Below are 22400 nucleotides of genomic sequence, written 5' to 3'. Positions count from 1 at the left end.
CACACTTAAGTCGCGTACCTTGTACGGAGAGCACAGCCTCGGCCTTGGCCACCTTCGCGAATATCCGATTCTGTCTCGGCTGGTTTCAAGATGAGGGGCAGCGGAGCAGAGTAGGCGGGGGGTTAGGTGGCAGCGAAGAAAAAGGGGAGAGGAAAAACGAAATTTCCTTCCTCGTCGCGAACGCGGATGCCACGTGTTCCGCGGCGGCTGACGGGTGAGAGAGAGCGAGAGAACGGTACACTGTGTCCCTTTTCAGCCGATCGAAACGCCCGAAACCACGACGGCGGCCAGGGAGAGTCGGTGGGGGGAGAGAGCAAGGGCTTCGCGTTGGTATTTATTTTTAAATACGCAACAGGACACTGCGGTATTCCCCTTCGGCTACGTACACGGAAGTTTCCACTACGGCGTGCCGTACCAGCACGACTGCCACGAGCATATGGTTTCACTAGCGGCGAGGAACGCTACGCAAATGGGGTCCCCCGTAGGCGAACGGTGACGCTAGCGGGTCCCCCCCTGGACGACGCGAATTGCTGCACTTGAAACGCGACGTCCACACGCGCGGTCGACCGTGCTAACTGATCTCGCGTGGACACACGCGTCTAGCCCTTGCAACGTCGTCGTCGGTAATCCTCGTCGGAAAAGTCCCTTCGCGACGGCCCGTTCCACTTTCACTCGGGGGAGCACGTTAACACGGGCCACAAACACGGAACAGCGTTCCCGAGACGGGCACGTAACGAGAACGAGGAGGACATATGCGCGCACGAGGCTGCGTGTATATATACGCGCATACACACTGAGAACGAGGTGCGCGATAACGAGCCACGATGCGCACCGGCCCGAGTCTCGAAGTCGACTGACGCCTGCCCCCCACTATGAAGCCGACAGAGTCACCCTTCACCGGCGACTAACAGCTGATTTGGAAAACACCGAGACCCACCCAGTGACGGATCAACCGGACCCAGCGCCCCGGTCCGTTGCGTAATACCAGCTAATCGTATTCCTCGGTTCGACCGGGGAATCGAATTAACTCGGGTCCGCGTTCGACGATGAAAGAACGGTAGTCGAGTGTCATACTTACGTGGGTACCGTGGCACGACGACGACGCTTCTCGGGGTTTCTTGAATAAATAAAGACAGCCGTGATGAGTTTGATGGATTTATTGAATCAATTCGTTACAGACGATTCTCGTTCGGGTATCGCTGATTTGCGCTCGAATTACGGTAAACGTAACGCTCGCTTCGAGGGATTTCGGGCGCACTGCGACGTAGAAAAATTGATCGCGTTGCGACGCGTTTCGAATGGATCCGTGGACGGTGAAACCTGTTCCCTGCGTCGTTGCTTCAGCGGCTAGATAATGTTGCTTTTGCATCCCGGGGATAAGAAGTGTCGCAGTTAGGTTACTTCGAGGAGAGTTCGTGGGTACCGTGGTAGAGGCATGCGCTTTTAAGGAACGCGAGAGCTACGTTTCTGATTCACGGTATACGTGAGCGTATCGTTGGGGCCCGTATCATTCGTGCGTTACAACATACTAGTAATTATTATCAATATTCATGGTAGAAAGAGTATGGGATACGTTTGCGACGCGAGATACGGTTCAAAGAACTCGACGGATAATTTGCGTACTTGAATGCCGTGGGAAGATGAATATCGATCGTCGATAACTGGAATGTCGATTCGATCGATAACATCATAGTTCGTTTTGCACATCATTACGCGCCACTAGCAATAATTTTTACTATGCGAGTCACGCAGATGTTTTAAATGCTAACCGAGGTGCAAATGGTTTCTTAATTGTCCGGTTATCGTTGTTATCAGGGAAAATAAACTGGATGTTATAGATAATTGAATTCTAATCGACCGCTCACGATGCAATTGGAATGTAAGTATCGTGAATCGAGTCTAAGGTGGGAATCTATCGACGCAACTACGGATTTCATGTATTTGAATTGTTCTATATATTTTATAATTATTATGCAACGATCGCGGTACACTGCTTTCGGGAATGTACCACGAACGATGCACGAATTATCTGAACGACCATTTTTGTGTTTCCTTTAGTCTCGATACGTGAATATAATTTGATAAAATAATTGTTTGAAAATAAGACATGATTTTAATTCTATGTTGAGTTTTGGATGGTTAGTTAACCTGTACAATCCATTTATTCAACAGGTGAATGAAAAGCAGAAGTCTGCATGTCATTAAATAATCAATAAGGCTATGCTTTGATTTCAAGTGGTAAAGGAAGGCCACACGAATGACAAAATGTGACTGATGCATAAAGTATATTACACAAATCTAATTATAAAGGTCAGCTGGTTTATTTTAAAATGTCCTGTAGCTGTGCACAAAAGGTGATAAACAATTCACTACCACGGCAGCATGGTTATTCGCTTAAAAGGCCACCTTCTGCTCATGAGCCACTAAATTTAGATATTCACACGTGCATATTGGTTCTGTTCTTTAGGTGGCCTATGTGTAAATTCCTTATTTACTTTCAACAAAAGCATAGACTCAATGCCACTGCACCGGAGGCAGAATGTTTTGTACAAATGTCACATTTGTGGCTGTTACACAAGCTATTGACACATTATGTTACAATCTTTTTATTTGAAGGAGAATTGGACATAGAACAGGAGACAAAAACAAACACATGAGGCTGTTCAGGTCAATGCTAGATCACTCATAATATATATGAGTATTTAAAAATAACCTAATATATCTATCTAATATTCTATTACATTGTGTAATCTATAATCAAGCAAGAAATTAAAAATAACCAACATAATAATGTTTCTGCAACACCCTAAAATGCTTACACTAAATCATGAAAATTGACAATAGAGGGAACCGTGTTTTTATAATCAGACAGCACACTTTTGTTAGGAAAAGAAAAGCCTTTTAGCTTCTGGATCAATTCAGAAGCAATACTCTTAAATGTATTTACCATTAGGTGTATTGAACTTTCATGTGCACACAACTCTCAAGGCCTATCAGGGCTGAAATATGGAACGTTTATAAAAATAAAATACATATCCTACTTGTCGACTAATCGTCCTCAGTCTAGAAATTAATTAACTTTAAACAAATGTTATAGCATATAACGTACGACAATACATTAGAAATATTTTTCTCTGTACCCGGTTCTAGAACCTACTCGATGCGACTGCTACGTAGCAATATAATAAAAAGGAAAGCGTGTTATCGCAACGGTAACTCATTCCGCGTTATCAAATTGGAGATAAACAATTATCTCGTGCCGAATCGCGTTGGAACGTGTAAGAAACGTAATGCAACATACCAAATGTCAAGACATGGGTGACCGTCTGTTCTGTGCTGGTATTCTCAAGGATTTCCGAGGGTGGGGGTGGCGGTGGAAGTGGTGGCTGCATGGCGTTCTCCATTCCCCTCTCGTTCATCAAGCTTGGATGTCACTCGCGATGCAATCCGATCTTTTTTTTTAAAGGGAACACATTTCGCGGAATGCCCGGCTCGATGGACCCTCCTCTGTCTAACGAAACGTACTCACGTCTGACCGCATACGACGACAGACACGCACGAGCAGATCTCGTTGACGCACGACAGACGAGGGGAATCGTGTATTGTCATGCATGCGAGCACACCGATCGTCTAAATCGTCGCGGGAACCGATAGTCGATCAGACAGACGGATTCACGTTGACATCGCGTTTTACATGATTACCACGCTTTCCGTTCCATCCGTTTTGACGGGCAACGAAGTAACACGCACGTTTTTGACAACGCGCACCCGCACCGCGCAATGTACGACTGCGACTGCTTTAGTTGGTGCGTCAGCCGAACCGAGCGATTATACCGACTGCAGCAACCAGATGATTTTGTTTCGCCGTTATAGCGAAACATCTTAATCATCTTCTATTCTTGAATGTTCAATCCCTCCCCCTCAAGAGAGAAAAAAAAGAAAAAGAAATATCGAACGTACGGTTTTTTCGGCGAAACGATGATCATGAAAAAAAAAAAATGATATACGAAGATTGGATTCACGATGTTGTCTTGAAATAAACAATGATCGTTAAAAGTAAACAGTGACTTTATTTGTAATAACAAGTTTTTAACAACAGTAAGATGTTAATAAAGGTCATTGTCTAAGCCAGCGTCAATGGATTTATAGTAATTCTTAATAGCCTGAGTTCTCTGTCGCTGAATAATTAAATCGTTACCATACTGCTTAAGTTGTTAAACGTTCGTAATAGATTGCGATCTCTTCTGCGTTAACGGAAGTTTTGAAAGATAAAATTCGATCACCATTGTATGATAAGAATTGTAAATTCTTCTCATTGTTCTTTTCGCGCTTAAAAAATTAGAAACTTGCTAAGTATAATATTTAAACGCACAAGTACTTAAGTATTTCGTTGTATCGTAAATAATCGGCAGGAATAAACTAATAAATGTTTAGCGAGAGCGATGGGGTACATTGTGCGCTCATGAGCGAGTGATAAGTCAGATATTTCAGGTCAAATGCTTCCCACCACTCCTATTGCCTCTTTCTTTATACAGCGTTAACGTTTCTTTATACTGATTCGTCACATATCATCGAAAGAATTAAGTAGATATTTGTAACTTAACATTCCTTTCAAAATGTTTTCCGAACTTTTCCCATTTTGGACGAAATACTGGTATTATGTACTGATCGGTATTATTTCTTGTAGCATTTTAAGAGTATTTTACGTTATCTCGAGAAAAAGTGCCGTATTTATAAAAAATGATAAACGTGATTTAAAAATTTTGAATAATACTACGGAGCAGCTAGAAGGTAATACCCCACATTATTGCCACCAGTCTTGGATTTGTAAAGCTAGAGTTACTGAAAGCTATATGTAATTTAGAATACAAAATTAATTTAATATTATGTCAAATCCATGTTGTTGTATCTTATATAGTAGTAGATACTTCCAATAACTATTCGAAATGTACGTTAATCTATTGAAAGCAAAAATTTTGAAGTGATAATATTTTGTAGATATCAGTGAACAAACATTAGAAGACAGTGAGGAACCTGCACTACCGATAGACTTAAAACATATTCCATACAAATACGCAAAACCCTCAGAAGTAGAGATGCTTTGTCGAGCTTCTGAATTTTATAAAATTGTAGCTGCTAGAAGAAGTGTAAGATTTTTCAGTCCAGACCCTGTACCAAACGAAGTCATACGTGATATAATAAAAGCTGCAGGTACAATATTATGTAATTACATTCACAAAACTCCTTATACATCTGAGTCTATTTTAGGCACTGCGCCTAGTGGTGCACACACAGAACCATGGACATTCGTAGCGGTATCAAATCAAAAAGTGAAAGAGCAAATACGATGTATCATTGAAACAGAGGAAGAAGTAAATTACAAAAAAAGAATGGGAATCAAATGGACAACAGATCTGCTTCCATTAAGAACCAATTGGATAAAAGAATACTTGACTACTGCTCCTTATTTGATACTCGTGTTTAAGCAAACATATGGAATTTTACCAAACGGACAAAGAAAAGTTCATTATTACAATGAAATAAGCACATCTATCGCGTGTGGTGTTCTCCTTACCGCTATACAAGTATTAACATTATAATACTATAATTTCTTATACTGTGTACCTATGCGTAATATTGATCTTAATATATGAACTTTAAAACTAGTATGCAGGTTTGGTAACTCTGACTTCTACTCCTTTAAATTGTGGACCTGCTATCCGCAACCTTCTTGGACGTCCTCAGAATGAAAAGCTTGTTGTACTACTGCCAGTTGGATATCCAGCAAAGGATGCTACTGTGCCTGCCCTTCAACGCAAATCTCTAACTGATATTTTAGTAGAAATTGAGTGACACACATATAATAACAAAATCTACATAATATTCCATCGGAATATTTGCTGTTTGTGAAATAATATGAAATGAGCACACGTAACCGTAAGTTTATACAAATCCTATGTTTCTCTTTTAATAAAAAAACTTATATTTTCTTGAGTATTATTTGTTACTTATGAATATCTTACATTACACTTTCGCAAATATATATTATTCATTATAGTTATAGAATATAGTTTTCCTTGGTCATGACATGACTTCTGATCTTACAAAGTTATCCTAAAATGTTCAAAAGGGAAACTAATCCCTGAAATATAGCACCCAAAGAAGTTCTATCGTTATTTATTATGTATTATCTTTCTGCACTCAGAAAATTTTCATGGCACACAATAAGACTGTCTAAAGTTAGCGATTCAGTTTATATAAACTAATGTTTATTCAAATTTGCATACAGTGTGTTAAAAAATAAGCATTATAAAATGTAAACTCACCATGTTGAATCAAAGTAAACTCAAAACGTTTATAGACTAACTCTTGTGACACCTAATACAATTCCATGTCATTAAGTGACCCTAAAATTACTGAATTAAAAAGAAGAAAAAAAAAAAGAAAAGAAAACAGTTACATCAAAGAATACCAAATATCACCACAGTATCTTAAATTAAGTACATTCAATATATAAAATATAAAAATACTGAACTAACAATAAAAAGAATATAGAATATAAATTTCTGCGGTACTGCAAGTTTGTATGTCATAGCTACACTGCTACTAATGGCTCTGTCATTAAGTGTAAAAGCTATAGTATCATGATACGTACAGATAAATAGACAGTGTCCTATTTATCACTATTATAAAACAGATACTATTAATATCATGTTTTTTTTTCTAGATTATCAATTTCACCTTATTTTTTGCTTCTCTCTGAAACTTTGTTTGGGCTAAATCGATAGGGAGGAGCTAAGAGTTTATGAAAATTTCAGATCTCCAAATACATGTCAAAATACAAGCAGCATCAAAACAGTAAAAAAGCAAACCGAACTTCGAATGTCAATGGCTAAAAGTAAATTTGGCCCAGAACTAGGAGAGTATCGTTTACATTTTTCGCTTCGTCAAAAACTAACACTAGAATTTCTATGATAGTAATATCTCCGCGGATACTACGTGTCCATCTAAAACGAATAAAAAATATATTTTTCCCATTTCAATGAAAAATGCAATCGATCAACGACAATCCATCGTCGGCGTTTCGGCATCAAGGGTATCTAATATCAGTTCCGTGGTACTTTAAACAGTGAGCTTAAAAAGAGACTGTTCATCGTTTATCTTGCTTTACTATGTTTTCCATTTCTCTCTGTATAGAAATATCAGGACAGTCCATTAACGGTACACTTTTATACAACTATGGGTAAACGCTAGTTCGTTAAAATTATAAATACGCAATTATTTATACTTTTAGTTTTCTGAGATCACCAGTGCCTGAGACAACTAACGCAGTACATACTAGGAATACTTAGCAACGTTTCCTCTTATTAATCGAGCTTAAATAACGAAACGAACGAATAATAAAAAAAGAACAAAAAAGATCAGAAAGAACAGATGAAAAGATTAAAATCGTTAATGCTGCCAACTTTGTAACATACTTTGTTCTTACCAACGAAAATACAAAAAGAAAGAAAAAAAAAGAGAATACTCGTTGGTGTTACACCCGTGTTTATGTTAATACTATATTTAAAAAAGAAACCAAACGCGAAAAACAAAAAATGAAAAAAAAAGAGGAAGAGAAATAAAAACGAAAAGTAAGGTGAGCTCTTTCTGAATACTCTCCTAATTCAGGAACGGCCGCTGCACCACAGCAAACAGATAAAAATCCGTGACTTATCTACGAGACAAAGGGTTTTAATCACGGCGATGAAATTCTGCTATGCACAGACGGCAAGACCAGGAGCCCTCGGGAGGAGACGCAAGAGGTGGAGACAGACAATACATGTGGTATCCACGATCACAGTCGTCACAGAACAGCAGCTGATCCTAGTTTAGTTCGCGAAACAATTTCAATTAGCTTCCAACGATACCTAACGCGGTAGCGGTTTTCGTCGCGATGGGGGTTACTCTTTTGAATTGATTATCTTTTCTTTTCAATCTATCGGGACAAAGCTATCTGTGAATGATGGATGTAACGTAGAGGCTTCGCTAATTCAAAGAGCAATCTAATATAGCCAATTGTTTCTTGCAGGAAATGTTAGAAACATAAAGTTTGATGGTGAATGGACGGGACTTAAACAGCAACACCTCCATACTGAACAATAGTAACTCATCGATAAGCGTAATTTGGGTACCGGATGGGGACTAAGTGTCTCGCTACTTGCTCCAACTGATTTGTAATCGAAACTATAGAAACTGATTATTCTCAGAAGTTATTCCGCAAGTATTATTGCACTAAAATTTGTACCAAGGAAGATTAACACTAGAACTACCGATTAGCCAAATTTGTCTTCATCTTATTATAGAAATCATACCAGCGTGTTCATGAAGACTTCGGTTTATTCATATTTCATTAGCAAAACAAACTGATTTAGTAATTTAAAATGTAATAATAAGTAATAATTGTTATCGTACTCATAATTGAATAATCATTTTCAGTTAAAGCTGTGACTTTTCAATAATTGTGGAAGGAACATGGTAACTCTAGTGTTAAGAACAATAGAATAGTTGGAGCAAGGCTGCGTGAACCGTTTCGTTTCTCTGTATTGTTGGGTGATCCCGAAAAATGTTTGTAAATACTCACGTCGTTGTCAGAGGTGCCACAAATGGAACAGCATTTGCATTCGATACACTGCCACCTGTACTTGCGAACAGAAACGATCATGTTCGCAGTGAATTGCAAACAAGTCGGATGCCCTATAACAAGAACGTACGGAGGTCATGGAACAAGCATATGGGGGGACGGAGCAGGATAATGTTTTGCGTATCGGGACGAGCAGAAAGGTGCTAGGACATTTATCTTGTGCCGAAGAACAGTGAACTCCAAGCTATTTTTCGTTTTTCACGATTTCTATTATATGTATATATATATACACATCATATACACGTCATTTTTGTCTCGAATTTTACTAGTCATCTTTTTGTTCTCGCTCGCATCGAAGCGGATTCGCTTTTTTTTTATCTGAATTCAAAACATCGAGCGCACAACTCCGAATATATGATCCGTTTTCGTTTTCGGTCTTTATTATCGTTACCGTTTTCATATATGTATATATTTTTTTTCGGTATTTTTGTACGATTATAATTTTTTTGTTTTTTTTTCCTTTGGAAACACGACCATGACTGATATTTTATTTGCATGTATGACTTTCACCCTTCCTCAGCACTAAAAACGTCCGGAATAATTGATAACGATTTGTTTATGTTTCCGCACAGAATGCTTTATTTCATGATATCTGCGATTCTTTTGATGTCACCTCTTGAACATATTGTTATTTTATTTGGAATAGTAAAGGTGGTAAAGTAATTAGCGGTGCGTACCTTGGAATAGTTCACGTTCTTTCTTGCGCAGCACAATATAAACGTCGCGGACCAGCACACTCTCCCCTCTAACTAAATCACACGCGCCACACACGCACACACCTCATCCCTTATTCTTTTTTCTTTTCTCTCTCCTTTCTATTCGTTTTGTATCTTTCTTTGCTTTTCTTTCAACCAATCGCTCGTTCCTCTCATCCTGCTCCTTGAAGTTGTTATATATCATTCACGCACGCATACACACAACTCATAACGTATCACATTTGATATATATAATATATATATTTATATATATAATATATATATATATTTATATATATAACTAGCGTCACTTAAATACTAGATTTGTAAGCCTCATGGGTATTGCTTAATTAAAAATTGCCTAATAACAAGTCTTCGATTTTCATATAACAAGGAGGAACTATTTGCATGCTTTCGTATCCTTTTTTTTCTTGTGTTTCCTTTTCTTCGTTATCTCTGTGTCCCCTTTCTCTCTCTTTCTCTCTCTTTTTCTCCGCATCCGTGTGCGAGCTTTCGCATCCCGCGAAACTTTCCGGCGATCCCCGCGACAGTCCACCGTCGAGCCGATTCCCGTCGCCCGCGTCTCTTTTCTTTCTCCTTTATCGCTTCTCGCCCCGGCGAGACCCGAGAAACCGACGAGAAAAATCGAGAGCGGAAGGGTCGCGGAACTAAGCTTCGCCGACAACTCGAGGAATCGGCGTGCTCGAGCGGTTTTGCACACGCGTATCGTCCGTCGCCGCGTCGCCTGTGTCACGCGTTCGCGGCCGCGAGACGATACAAGGGGGGAAAATGGATCGGTTACAACGTCTCGTGTCCATAAATCTATGATAATACGTTAACGGTTGCCATTCAAGAAAAATGAAAAAGAAAGGAAAAGAACACGGAGCCGGCAAACGAAGCGAACGTACCGCCGAGCCGAGTAACGCGGTCGTTACGCGGCGAGAAATTCATCGGGTATCCATTACAGCGAAATGTCCAACACGACGCACAAAGGCGAATGTGTAGCTGGGAATCCGTCGAATTATCAGTCGGAAATCCGCCCGAAGATCTCTCTTAATTCACGGATAACCATCGAGTCGTCGAACAACCGGGAAACGAGACTTTCCCGCGTCTGGTCTCGCTACAATCGTTCCGTGTCTCGAGTAGCGTTTGCTGTGGATCGATTTTGGGATTATTCAACGAGAGTACGGACTCTGTGATTAATGGTGCAGAAGAATTATACAATCATTCTGATTATACGAGTGAAGAATTGTATAATTTGGAGGAAGCGTCGCCTCTGTGCGCGGTCTTCACCGTTTCTAGGTCTGCTTAATAGTCGTTCCGTGCGAGTACCAAAGCTTGTACAAAAGCTAAAGCTATCATCGAGTCGATAGGAAGATACGAGTATCCTTCTTTTCAAACTCGCGCCTAACAAGCGAACGAAACGCCAAACGAGCGTTCACCTCGTTTTCTTTCTTCGCGCGATTCGAGCACTCCGCGTTGCTCGCGAGACGAGCCCTGAAAGGAATGCGAGTCTCATTGGTTAGCTTTCATCTTTCCTCGTCTCGTTCCCGATAACTAATTTGCTATTTATCAATACGGTTACACGTAACCAATCGAAACTATAAACAGAATTCCTAGCCGGAGACCACTCTTGTCTCTCGTCTCGCGAACAACGCGGAGCGCTCACACGCGTGTGCGCTAATCGATTTCGTTTCCCTCGATCCCTGATCTTTCTCCTCTCTCCCTAACCCCTGTTCTCTTGCTCCTCCTATTCCTTTAAATATGCAATAAATATATACGCGCCGCCATTCGATGACGGCCCGGAAAACAGTAAACGTCGAAGTATACGCGCCTATAATACGCGACGCGACGAGAAACGATTAATGCCCAGAACGAAACGGAAGGTTTTAAGAGTAGCGTACTTACGGCTCGCTGGAATGCGTGTAAACAGATCAAACGGGTGGAAAAGAAAACGCGTGCGCGCGCGAGCGGCGAAGAATGGTTTCATCGGAATTTCAAATGAACGTCGAATCTTTCGTCGCGGACGTCGGAAACGTCGCGAAGCGAGCCAACGGCGGTTCGCGGCGCGTGTACGAGTTGCCGCTGGATTTCCGAATGTTGTTTCATCTTTTAAACGTGATCGAGAACAATTACACACCCGGTGTGTAAAGTACCAGCTAGACGAGCAGTTAAGATCGTTTTTTTTCGAATAAAGTAAACATCGAAGGCTCGGGGATGAGAGATAACCAGTCAACCGTGTTCCCGTACATTCGCCATCTTGAAAATAGTATTAATCTTCTCGACGATTTATTCTTTCAAATAAACATGTAATTCTTCTTTTCTTTCCCTTGAGTTTCTTATTTTAACCGTTCGAGTCCCAAGCAACGCGATTATGCTATTTAGATTTTATGTCGAAAAGATCCAGTACATTTATACGCTATGGACAACTGACGGTGAGGTGACTGTCGAAATATTTATGTAAATCATACAAGTAATACATTTGTATTCTGTTGTTACCTTTTCAAAGATTCTTACTGAAAAAGAACTTTAAATTTGACAACGTGAAAACAACCGTGAATCCGTTACTTGGCACGAACAAACAGAAATTCAAACAAGTGCTGTCGCGCCTGGTATTTGTGAATACAAAATAAGAAAAGCGCTATGACTCTTTTCGGAATTAGTTCAGATAAGCGTTATTGCGCTGTTCGATACTTTTCAACAGTGTTTTTTCAATGACCGTTGGGACTCAAACGGTTACACGGGTACACGGACGTGTGTACCTCGATTAACATTGAAATTAAGTTCCACAGTTAACTGGTTATCAGCCGTGGACAAGTTTATACTTTTGGACAAGTCGATACTTTAGGTTTTCAATGAAGAAGAAAGCTCCTGGGAGAATGTTAAACAAAACCTTAGCCTCGAACGAGTTGAACTCGACGGGGAACAGATATCTGTGATCGGATCGATTCTGTAGGAATAAATTCGCGACGGCGATGCGTCCGGCCATCTTGTCGCACTGTGGGTCGCGGTACCCATTAACATATTTAAAACGCGCCCGTTCACTGGTCGATTTTAACCGGACTGCGCGAGTCTTTGGCATTTAAAACACGGAGACATCGACTGATGCGAAAGACGCGTCCTCTTTGTTGGAACGTCGATGATACATATAGCAACGATAATACCATAACATGTTAAAATTTGGTAAAACTTAATAGAACTCAATAAAAATCTCCAGCAACAACTCAATCTTAGAAAACCGTGGACAGGGCTCACATGGTTCTCAGCGTAAATTTTCTTTCCGAAAATAAGGAAGAAAGGAAACCATTGTTCGCGCGGAAAATCGAATCTTACGTAAATGGAAGCTTCGATCGAGCACTCGTTCGATCTACCCGGTGTCCCGTTACCGTAGACGCGGTTCATGGAAGAGTACGGAGCCGCGATCGGGAACGTAACATTTTCTTTTCTCTCATTTTCGTTCGTTTCTTTTTGCTTTTCTTCTTCTTGTTTTTGTTTTTTCTTTTAAATGCAGCATGTTAACGAGAAGAGAACGAGATACGACCGTGAAATTACGTCGAACCTGTTCCATACTGTAAAACCGAGTCTCTCTCTTTCTCTCTTTCTCTCTTTCTCTCCCTCTCTCTCAATCTCTTTCTCTCCATTTTGTACGAGTATTCGAACGGTAATACTTCAGTAGCTAGCGTTATATGTGCTGCGCCTCTTAGGTGTATTGCAGATCGATAAATAGATGTACGGAGAAACGCAAGTTGTAAAATGAAAATTATTTACAAGATTCCTAGAAACGTAGAAATATCGAAAACATGGTTCTTCTTTCCCCGTTCTTACTATATATATATATAAATATATATAGTAATTATTACTATATATAAATATGTTGCTCTCGTTTGAACGATTCACGACTGTGCTGGATAATATAATTATAAAGTCTATATTCGTATCGTTTGTTTAAGCTCTCTCATTCTTCCTCTCTCACTCCCTCCCTTTCACTCTCTCCCTCTCTCGCTGTCAATCTTTAAAACTTCCCGATTACAGAACGATTACTTCGCGGCAAGCGTCTCTCCCCTTTTTTTTATTCTTTTCCTCCCTTCCTGCTTCCTTCCTTTTGATTCTCGACACGATCAACGTAAGAACGCGGCTTACACTGTAGTCAAACAGAGAACACAAATACATCCTCTTCAATACGTGCTCCAGTGATACTGTGCAACAGGAATTTCTTTTCTTTCGTTTTTCAGTTCTTCTTTCTTTTTTATCTTTCCATTAAAAAACCGAGCTTTATGCATGTTTTACATTTTTCATCCCCCCCCCCCCCCGCCCATACTCATTCGGCTTTTCCCCCGTTTGTCCCGTTCGATCCTTTCCCGTTTTCCTCGGTTCGTTTCGAATGTCCGATATATGCCCGAGATTCGCGTCGGATCCCCGTCCTCCCACCCAGCCCATATTGTTTCCTTTTTTTTTGTACATTACTCGTTTGTTTTGCGTCGTAAAAATTTGTCCCCTTAAAAACTAATCACTGAATTACAATAAATCACAGTTTGATCCGTGCAGCAAAGGAATCGTCGACGAATTCCTATCGCTCAGATGCGACGAGTTGCACCATTGACAAACCGATGTTTTTGCTTTTCGTGCCTTGACTAGTGTATACGTAAAGCTCGTAACCGTTTCTCTCTTTCTCTCACTCTCACTCTCTCCCTTTCGCGCGCACACACACACACGCTCTCTCTCTTTCTCTCACTCACTCACTCACTCACTCACTCTCTCTCTTTCTCTCTCTCTCTCTCTCTCGCTCTCCCTCCCTTTCTCTCCCTATATATTTTCTTTCTTTCGCTTAAACCAGTGCAGCTCGTTAGTTTATTGCACACATGAATATACCCTTCAACGGTGATTCTCGAACGTGCGTCGTACAGCAACTCTAGGTTTCTCTTTATCGTTCTATTCAACCCAAAAATAGTGTTTCTTTCTTTTTTTTTGTTTCTCTCTCTCCCTCTCTCTCTGTTTCTCCCTTCTCTTCTCTCTCTCCCATCGATCTCGTTACGATCCTCCGCGGTGGTGTGAAAAAATAGCTCGCCGGAAAAATCGATAACAATTCAGAAACGATGCGCGATCCTGCCCGAGAACCGATCGCCGATTACCGTGTATCGCCCGTTTTAATTATCGTGATAATTATCGCGAGGGGAATCACAAACGAACGAACGTAAGCGCGCCAGACTGTCTCTCTCTCTCGGCTGCTGTCGCGTGAACACAGGTCGCGGATCGTAAAGGAGACACCAGGAGCGACAAAGAAAAAAGCTAGTCTGCCGACCATGTATACGAGGAGAATGGTAAACGGGGAAGATTGCCGATTTCCTTCCGTTTCCCTTCCGAAGGACCGAAGTAAGTACACGCACCAGCTCGAATGGAGCGATCGTTCCGAAAGAAAATCATAGAACCTGGAAAATACAATCATTAATATTCTGTAGTTGATTAGAATCGCCGGCGGATCGCTTATCTTAATTAGAGGATTCTAGTTTTAACGGGGTGCTGGACGCAGGGAGAAACTCCGCGGGTAGAAACGAAAAGTATGCGTAACGGCACGCGTCCGTTTGAGAATAAAACGTGAACACAGTTTTGCTCTCGAATGGGCGCGCACCTTAACGAACAGATGAGAAGGGCCGAAGCGGGCAGGGGAATGCAACTATCAAGTTAAACGAATTAAAATAGGAAACTAGTTCCTGCCAGGGAAGCCCATTCGTCGGTTACAACTAGGAAAGTTGCGGTAGTGCCTCTCTAGTTGATCGTGCCCCTTTATCAAGGGAAGAACATTTCCGATACACCGGTGAAATTCTTCCGAGCAAAACGAGCCCGAACACTACCCGTTTCGGGCTGCTTTGAAATATCGACCCCGTTATCTGTACACCGACGGTCCCGCGCCGTGACTAACTATCGAGGCACTGCTATACATGCACCAGCAAAATGCAGGGAGAATAGTCGTCTCAACGAACGCTGTGCATCTAATGCATGGAAGTTCTACAATGGCTACATCAAATAATGCATGGGGACACTGAACATTTCCGGAAGACAATGTCCTAACGTGTAAATGGCGGGGGAAGCAAGAAATATCGAAGACGGTGCCCTCTATATCAATCAAACAGTCAGGAAAACAAAATCCATAAAGTTCCTCTAAGCTTGACATGAACAAACTAGTCCTCGAAACCGAGGACCTCGGCCAAGGATCCGACACGGGAAGCAACTCCGCGGGGAAATACTTTAGTAAAGGTGAGAATACGCGTTTCCTTATAAAGTTATCGGGAAAGACATCCAAAAGCTTGTGAAAATACGTGAATAATAACATGATAAGGAAGCACTTGCGTACTGTATCTACTTCAGCCTTCCTCCCACGGAGTTCCCATCGCAGGCAGCATTTCCCGGTACAAAATGCGATATCTCGTTATCCCGGGCATGTCTGCCGCATCAGATCCGTGTGCCGATCCTCAAACGATTCACAATGGAGTAGAGACACATGTACAATGTGTGGAATGAAGAATTGATGAGAATCGTGGTACTTACATCGGTCCCGACACAGCCGGCAAACAAAAGCAAAAGCGTCGTGGTTCCCGGAGAAGCCAAGGGGGAGTACGGGGGGTTAAACCGTGTCCGTCGAACAGATACGGAGCCCTAGCCGTCCCCGTATACATGGCCGGTAGTACACAATACAGTGACCCCCACCAGTGAGAAAAGTAAGAAGCGTTCCTCCGCTCGAGAGGGTATATTCGATCGACGTAACGTACACGCGACTAACCGATTACGTATCGGCGGGTATACACACGCCACCTGCATTAATTGTGATTCGTTCTTCGTGTATACTTGCGCTTGATCTTTTCCTCTGGCTTACCTGAGCGGCCGCAGTCGCTGCACGAGACCAACTCCTCGGACCCGCCTGTCTTTTTATTTTCCCTAGCGTCGCCCAGACAGAAGTCGCAGTACGGGGAGGGTTGCGCGGACTTGCCAGCTTTTTTTTCGTTAGGCCCGGGCGTGGGCGGACCCTCGGTCCTCACCGAGGAGGGCGAGGGCACCGCGGTCCCCGGCGACGAGACCGCAGGCAGGTGGTCCTCCTTCGTCGACGGGATCGTCGGCGATGCAGGAGCGACCGTCGCCGCCTGCGCAGTGGTCACCTGTTGCGGTGGTTGCTGCTGCTGCTGCTGCTGCGGCTGTTGCTGCGTCGCCGGCGGCTGTTGCGACGAAGCCGGCTGCTGTGGCGGCTGCGTGGGCTGCGGCTGCGGCTGCGTTTGCTGCGACGTCGGCTGCTGCGGCGGCTGGGACTGCGGCTGAGGCTGCGCCGTAGCTCCCGCAGCAGACGCGGAGGGTGCTGCGGGAGAGGGACTCGAAGTACTCGATGAGCTTGCGTTCTGACGACCCCGACGTGTACCACCTGATCACAAACCGACCACATACCCAGTTGCGCTTTGCGTCACAAGCTATTGACCATGCACACTGGCTTAGAGACAATGAGTTTTAGAGTCAATCCTGTGACCACCGCCAGTAATAATCGATTCGATTCTTAGTCTCGGTACCGTGCTGCTACAGGCTTCTCGAGAATTCTTCGCGACAACCTTTCTGAGACGGAGATGTTTGCCAGGAGAAATACAGCGTAGTCGTGAAGCTGACCTAAGTCTGATCGTCTTTGGAGATTACGGTGCAGTGTACCAAGTATTTTCTTTCAGGAAATTAGATACGGGGGAAGCTACTACTGTTTCGCGACAACACTATATTCTTCCCGAAGATTACAAGCTTTTGCCTCTGTCTCCCACTCGTACAACTCCCACCTTGTACTATGCTCTCTGCCTAGCTACGCCTGCCATGTTCGCGAGTGGGAGCAGCGACCTCGAATGATCAATTGTTCCTGTGAAGACAGTAGAGAGAATCGGTTTTAATAATTTAGGAAAAATTGAAGAATCAGCAAGTGTCAGCATGGTTCCTCGACTAACCAGAATCGATTATTCAAAGCGTCACAGTGTTCAAAAAAAGGAACTGGCACAACAATGAGGAAAGAAAATTCAAATAATATGTATATGTAAATATATATGTATATATATATGTACATATATATAAATATATGTATATATATATGTACGTGTAGAGTTGTAACAAGGTGCACAAATTACGTCAATCGATGCATTCCATCACCAAGAGCAATTCCAACGATACAACGTCGAAGTATCCGTTCCAATGTCAGACAGAACAGCGGCGCAAACGCGACAACACTACTATTTTGCGACTCTCCAGAGAACAATCTCCGGCGTACGGACATATCTTTACTGAAGCTGCTTGCAGGCGGTTCATCAAGAGGAACAATCGAAGCCAAAATCGCTCTAGGATTCAATCAAAAGCATGAAAAGTAAAAAATAAAAAAATAGACAGACAGAAAAAAAAAATACTAAATACGAGCAAACCAAAGAGAGAAAGATATTTGCGAACGCCGTTAGAGTACTCCGTTAAAAAGAAGTCAGGTAAAACTTCATCATGCTGCAAAAAGGATGTACAGAACAATCGTGGTACAAAAAGAAAATATATATATGCACACAACACACATACTCGGAGAGGCTGCGACCAACAACTCTTCTCGGCATACGATAAAAAACACTTTCAAGGCGCGATTGCAGAAGCATGCTATTGCAAAACATTCGCAAAGAATCGCTGTTTCCCTTCTTTTCGTTTCGTTTTTCTGCACTCTCCCCTCCCTCCTTTTAGCCGGAATGAGACGTGTCAGAGAAATATCCGCGGAACTCAAGATCAAAATTGCAAGGTAACTTTCGTAGACGGGTAAGAAGTGTCGCAAGAGCTAAACGGTGAACAGAACCGTAGTATCATACTGGCTTAACGATGTTCTCTCTGTATGATATTGATTAGAATATAAATATACATATGTAGAGAAAAAGGAGAAAAATAGTTGTGCAAATACAAGAGTTCCATTAAGTAGAAAAAAGAGATAAGTAAAAAACGAGTACGGACAAATGTGAACACAGACGGTAACGTATGTAAACGTATGTAACGTATGTAACTGCTACGTTATATTTGCAATGCATGCATTTGCAACACATTTAATGAATGTATACTTAGTTCCATCGAGTAAAGGGGGAGAAATGATCTGGATTGAAACACGGTTGGCGTGAATGGATGATCAGATCAGAGATGGGGGGTTACCGGGGGCTGTCAAAAGGGGTGGGGGGGGGGGGCTCGGGAGGATCCGGTGGCGGCCTTAAAAAGGAGAGTGAGAGAAAACTGAGCTGATTTTGGCTCCAACCTGGCTGGTTCGAAGCAGCGGTGTCTGCAACGCTCCTAGGTTCAACTTCGGCAGGACTGGGACTTAGTTCCTTAGCAGGATCACCGGAGGAAGTAGAGTGGGAATGACCGTAATGGTAGACCAGACCAGGTCTGGTTTTATACCGTGCGCTGCATACTGCAAAAGTGCAAATACTGTTTTTTTCCCACAAACCATCCAATGCAACGTCCATGATGAGAGAAATCTTGGTTTAGACGAGTTGGTTGGACGATTGGGAGGATGTAGCCGTCTAACCGCCATGTTTGAACTAATGTTCCATATAGTATATTATTAGACTGCGGATCTTTATGCGTTCTATCGCCTCTAATGATTATGAAAACGAAGTCGAGTTGTTTGGAGGAGTTTTGTTGTTATTTTGCAAGCTTTGCGTAAAAATCCATAATCTAGATAGTATGTTATATGGGAAAATGGATTGATTGTCCCCGTATGACGAGAACCAACTTCTACTGGATCTACTTTGGAGAACATGGCGGTTAAAGGATTCCAGGAAAGAAGCTTACAGGTCAAGGATAGCATTTGCACACCTTCCGTACCAGTACATATCCCTATCCACCTACGAATCTATATGTGGACAAGCAGTGAAGGAGTTCCAGCCCAAGAAGCAAAACTAATACGATGCAAGGCTTGATGCTTGTATACTCCTACAGAATGAGCTCGCTACAGTGTGAGCCAGTACATTCTTGCTCTGTTATTGGCAGGTAGTATGAGTCCGAAGATATTTGGCCGATCCTGTAAGCTCGATCGTCGTGAATCAATGACAGATACGAGTATTGGTGCTTAGCATCGAGGCTTACCGGTCGTGACCAAATGTCTTTAGATTTTCTGCTAATCTAACAGGAGTGGTTTCAAGAAGTAAACAGATTGCAGGCACATTCGAGTTAATTCATAGACTTCGCGTCTGGAAAAGTTCGATCAAATTAGTAGTGACTATTATACTCCTTCAAGGTCTCAGCAAACGCGACCCTATCTATTTCTAAAGACTAGAATTTTCTCTATTGTAAGTGAACTACTGCACAACAGACACAAGGAAGATAGCTTTCTCAGATGTACAATAAATCAACTAGTGAAAGTACAGTAACGACAATTTCATCCGTTCAAGAATGTAGTTGTCTGTATGCGAAATGATACGATATATAGTACCTTTGAGCAATCGAAAAATTGGAAAAATGACGTGTACCATTTTATACAGCTTGAGTAGTGTTTAAACGCACCGCATACTTTATTTTTCTGCGCAAGTATTGAGATCATTGTATACGGGTATAATAAAACTTATCCTTTCATTCAGAACCATGTCATATCTTCATACTTCGATAAATAGGAAAAGAGAAATGGAGTACAAGGTTTCATACAAACACAAAGTATATGACAAAGATTGGAGTATCCTATGATGTACTGCAATTCATAAACTTGAAGGAAAACAGCAGTCAATACGGTACTGATCAATCTTACTGAGCAAAGAGTATTAAGTCAATGTGAGATTACTGTAAGTCTAAAAAGGGCACCTCTCCACGTTATAAAGTTCATTATAAAGTTCAATCACCATCCCCAAAGTGTAAAATTATGCGGTAACCAAGACTAGAGTCTTCAATAATTTATTTCGAGCTTCCATATTATTATTTATATCATAAAGTAACCTTTGCGTATCTCATGAAATAATACGTAGGCATCATAAAAATATAGTTATTTAATAAAATTAACAAATCTTCTAACGCAATGCACTTGTTCACTTATTCAAAATAACAACTGATAGAACTAATAATAATAATCATAATGAAACTAGTAACAGGAAGTGGTCATTTGTAGTTGTATCTATGGTTAAACTTACGGTCACAAACGAATGGCTTATCAGTGTCAACAGCATCATAGTTGGTCTTTTTGCGCCCACGTCCCCCACCCTATTTAATAAAAGTTTATGATATATTTTAGTATCTGGTATGAAAAGTACATATAAAAAAGAAAAAACTAAACCAAAAAAATATAATTATATATTAAGTCAATTGTTTCATATTGATTCTTAATTTATACGATAACCATTTTGCTGAAGTACATTGAATATGAGAACAAAATAGATTAATTACTTACCTTTGTACGTTTGGTCCCTGGACTGTCTGTGGAAGGTGGATGATTCCTTGCAGGATGATGTCCACCACCACGAGGTTTTCTTCGTTTCCTTTTACTACTGTAACTTTCTTCATAATCATAATCACTTTCAGGATCAGGTTCCTCATATGTGTCCATGTCTAGCATATCCTGCTCATCATAGTACCAAGCTTCTTTACTATGTTCCTCTGTAACAAATGATTAATGCATTTATTTTCATTACATTTAAACATAGTGTACATAACTTCCTTACATTAAATATAGATATGTATTATACAAACAATGAATGTATTCACCTTTAAGAGCAACCGATTCTTTACTATCGTCATTTACATGAGTTACAGTTTCTACTTCTACACCATCTTCTGGATCTCCTCTTGGACCTCTTTTTGGATGCAAATAATGCATTAAATACTGACGTCTTTTTTTTCTCCATCTTTTACTTGGATATGTATATATTTGACCGTGCAATAAACCTGGCAGTCTTTCTCTTGAGGACATAAACAATGCAGAATGATTTTGTGCTACACCTGCAATCCCACAATAACTTGTGTTATCAAATGTAAATCAGAAAATTTAATTCATTTTTAATAAATAAAACATTGCTTCCCAACCATATAAAAGATTAATTCATTTTATCGTTTCTTGATACATAAATAACAAGCTAATCAGCTAAAGAGGTTATGAATTATCCTATAAACCGAAAAGCTATGCTGACTCCACTCAACAGACACAATCGAAGTTACAAGAACAGTATGTAACATCATAATGACTGGATCGCTATAAAACTGCTGTACAGAAGTCACAATAAGAGATACCTGTCTGTGAATCGAGAAAAGGCATACGTAGCCGACGCTCCCTGCATAATCGGCTATTATAATTCGAAGCATTTTCAATGGATTCCCTGTACGCGGTGTCATTCAGGTAGCTGTAAAAAATCGATAGCAGCCATGTAGATACTCCAAACCTATTAGGTAAAAATTCGCGAAGTATTCATCATTTAACACCTACCTTTCAATTTTACATAAATTACTTTCGTTTACAACTTGAATAAGTCCATGGGTAGCCGGTGAAATCGTAATGGCTGTCATTTTATAACAACCAAACAATGCCTTACCAGCTCCAGTACCCGACGCTTGCTCTTCTTCCCGGAAAAGGAGCTCGGTAAAACGACGCATGCGCATTTCATCAAACAACATATGCCCGGGAACGCGACTAAATGTAACTCCTTTCAGTATTCCGTTAAATGAAACAACGAGAAAGAATATTTGTTTACGATTAATCACAAATTCACTGAAATATTACGCGCACCAGTGGAAATTTTGATAACGTTACGTTGTTTAATACCGTTACACGAGAAGCCTTGAAACGGAGGAGTCGACCTTCCTTTATGCTAGTCAGACGAGACCTCGTCTCTGATGCTAGTGATTCTCGACAGCGTCCCCCCACTACTGCTGCTCAAGGAGCTCTCTAAGACTGTGTATGTGAGTAGTTCTACGTGTATTCAATACAGCAGGTAAAAGTACCAGGTATGAGAAGTGAAAGAGCTTGCGAGCTCCCAGTTACTTAGCACCTTTGTTCTCAGGCAGGGGTGTGCAACTGGGAG

The 22400-nt window shown here is 41.4% G+C and overlaps 3 protein-coding genes across 17 annotated transcripts in view; 1 reads left to right on the top strand and 2 right to left on the bottom strand.

Annotated features, from left to right (window-relative positions):
- LOC116434601 (ribosomal protein S6 kinase alpha-5) overlaps nucleotides 1–3936 on the bottom strand; it is a 52465-nt gene extending 48529 nt beyond the window's left edge. For 3 of the 7 annotated variants that reach the window (XM_031993159.2, XM_076366222.1, XM_031993158.2), the window contains exon 1: nucleotides 19–889. Coding sequence is in view for 2 of the 7 variants with exons in the window: in XM_031993167.2 (XP_031849027.1) it covers nucleotides 3302–3419 (118 nt within the window). In the remaining 5 variants the exon portion in view is untranslated. Of the gene's footprint in view, nucleotides 1–18; nucleotides 897–3301 lie in introns of those variants that run through there. The other 4 variants (XM_031993160.2, XM_031993162.2, XM_031993167.2 and 1 more) reach the window with 3 other exon arrangements.
- On the top strand, nucleotides 1033–5951 carry Iyd (Iodotyrosine deiodinase). Of its 3 annotated transcripts, XM_031993123.2 has the most exons (4): nucleotides 4122–4791; nucleotides 4999–5211; nucleotides 5269–5585; nucleotides 5668–5951. In XM_031993123.2, the coding sequence occupies exons 1-4, from the start codon at nucleotides 4617–4619 to the stop codon at nucleotides 5851–5853; spliced, it is 891 nt and encodes a 296-aa protein (XP_031848983.1). In that variant the 5' UTR covers nucleotides 4122–4616; the 3' UTR covers nucleotides 5854–5951. The 3 variants fall into 3 exon arrangements, with proteins under 3 accessions (XP_076222438.1, XP_031848983.1, XP_031848982.1); XM_076366323.1 differs by lacking the exon at nucleotides 4122–4791 and adding an exon at nucleotides 1033–1879 and having other exon boundaries at nucleotides 4999–5585; XM_031993122.2 differs by having other exon boundaries at nucleotides 4999–5585.
- d4 (double PHD fingers d4) lies at nucleotides 5925–22286 on the bottom strand. Of its 7 annotated transcripts, none has more exons than XM_076366238.1 (10): nucleotides 22142–22286; nucleotides 21806–22022; nucleotides 21613–21722; nucleotides 21091–21324; nucleotides 20777–20982; nucleotides 20520–20589; nucleotides 18656–18811; nucleotides 16247–16783; nucleotides 8624–8736; nucleotides 5925–7866 (listed from the first exon to the last, which is right to left on the bottom strand). In XM_076366238.1, the coding sequence occupies exons 2-10, from the start codon at nucleotides 21991–21993 to the stop codon at nucleotides 7735–7737; spliced, it is 1746 nt and encodes a 581-aa protein (XP_076222353.1). In that variant the 5' UTR covers nucleotides 21994–22022; nucleotides 22142–22286; the 3' UTR covers nucleotides 5925–7734. The 7 variants fall into 7 exon arrangements, 5 of the variants coding, with proteins under 5 accessions (XP_076222353.1, XP_076222352.1, XP_076222361.1 ...); XM_076366237.1 differs by having other exon boundaries at nucleotides 22130–22269; XM_076366246.1 differs by lacking the exons at nucleotides 18656–18811; nucleotides 22142–22286 and having other exon boundaries at nucleotides 21806–21993.
- Nucleotides 22287–22400: the final 114 nt, after the last annotated feature.

The sequence above is a fragment of the Nomia melanderi genome, chromosome 1 (assembly GCF_051020985.1).
Source record: "Nomia melanderi isolate GNS246 chromosome 1, iyNomMela1, whole genome shotgun sequence".
NCBI lineage: Eukaryota > Metazoa > Arthropoda > Insecta > Hymenoptera > Halictidae > Nomia > Nomia melanderi.
Note: the sequence above shows the minus strand (reverse complement) of the source record. Positions and strands in the feature narration are given on the sequence as shown.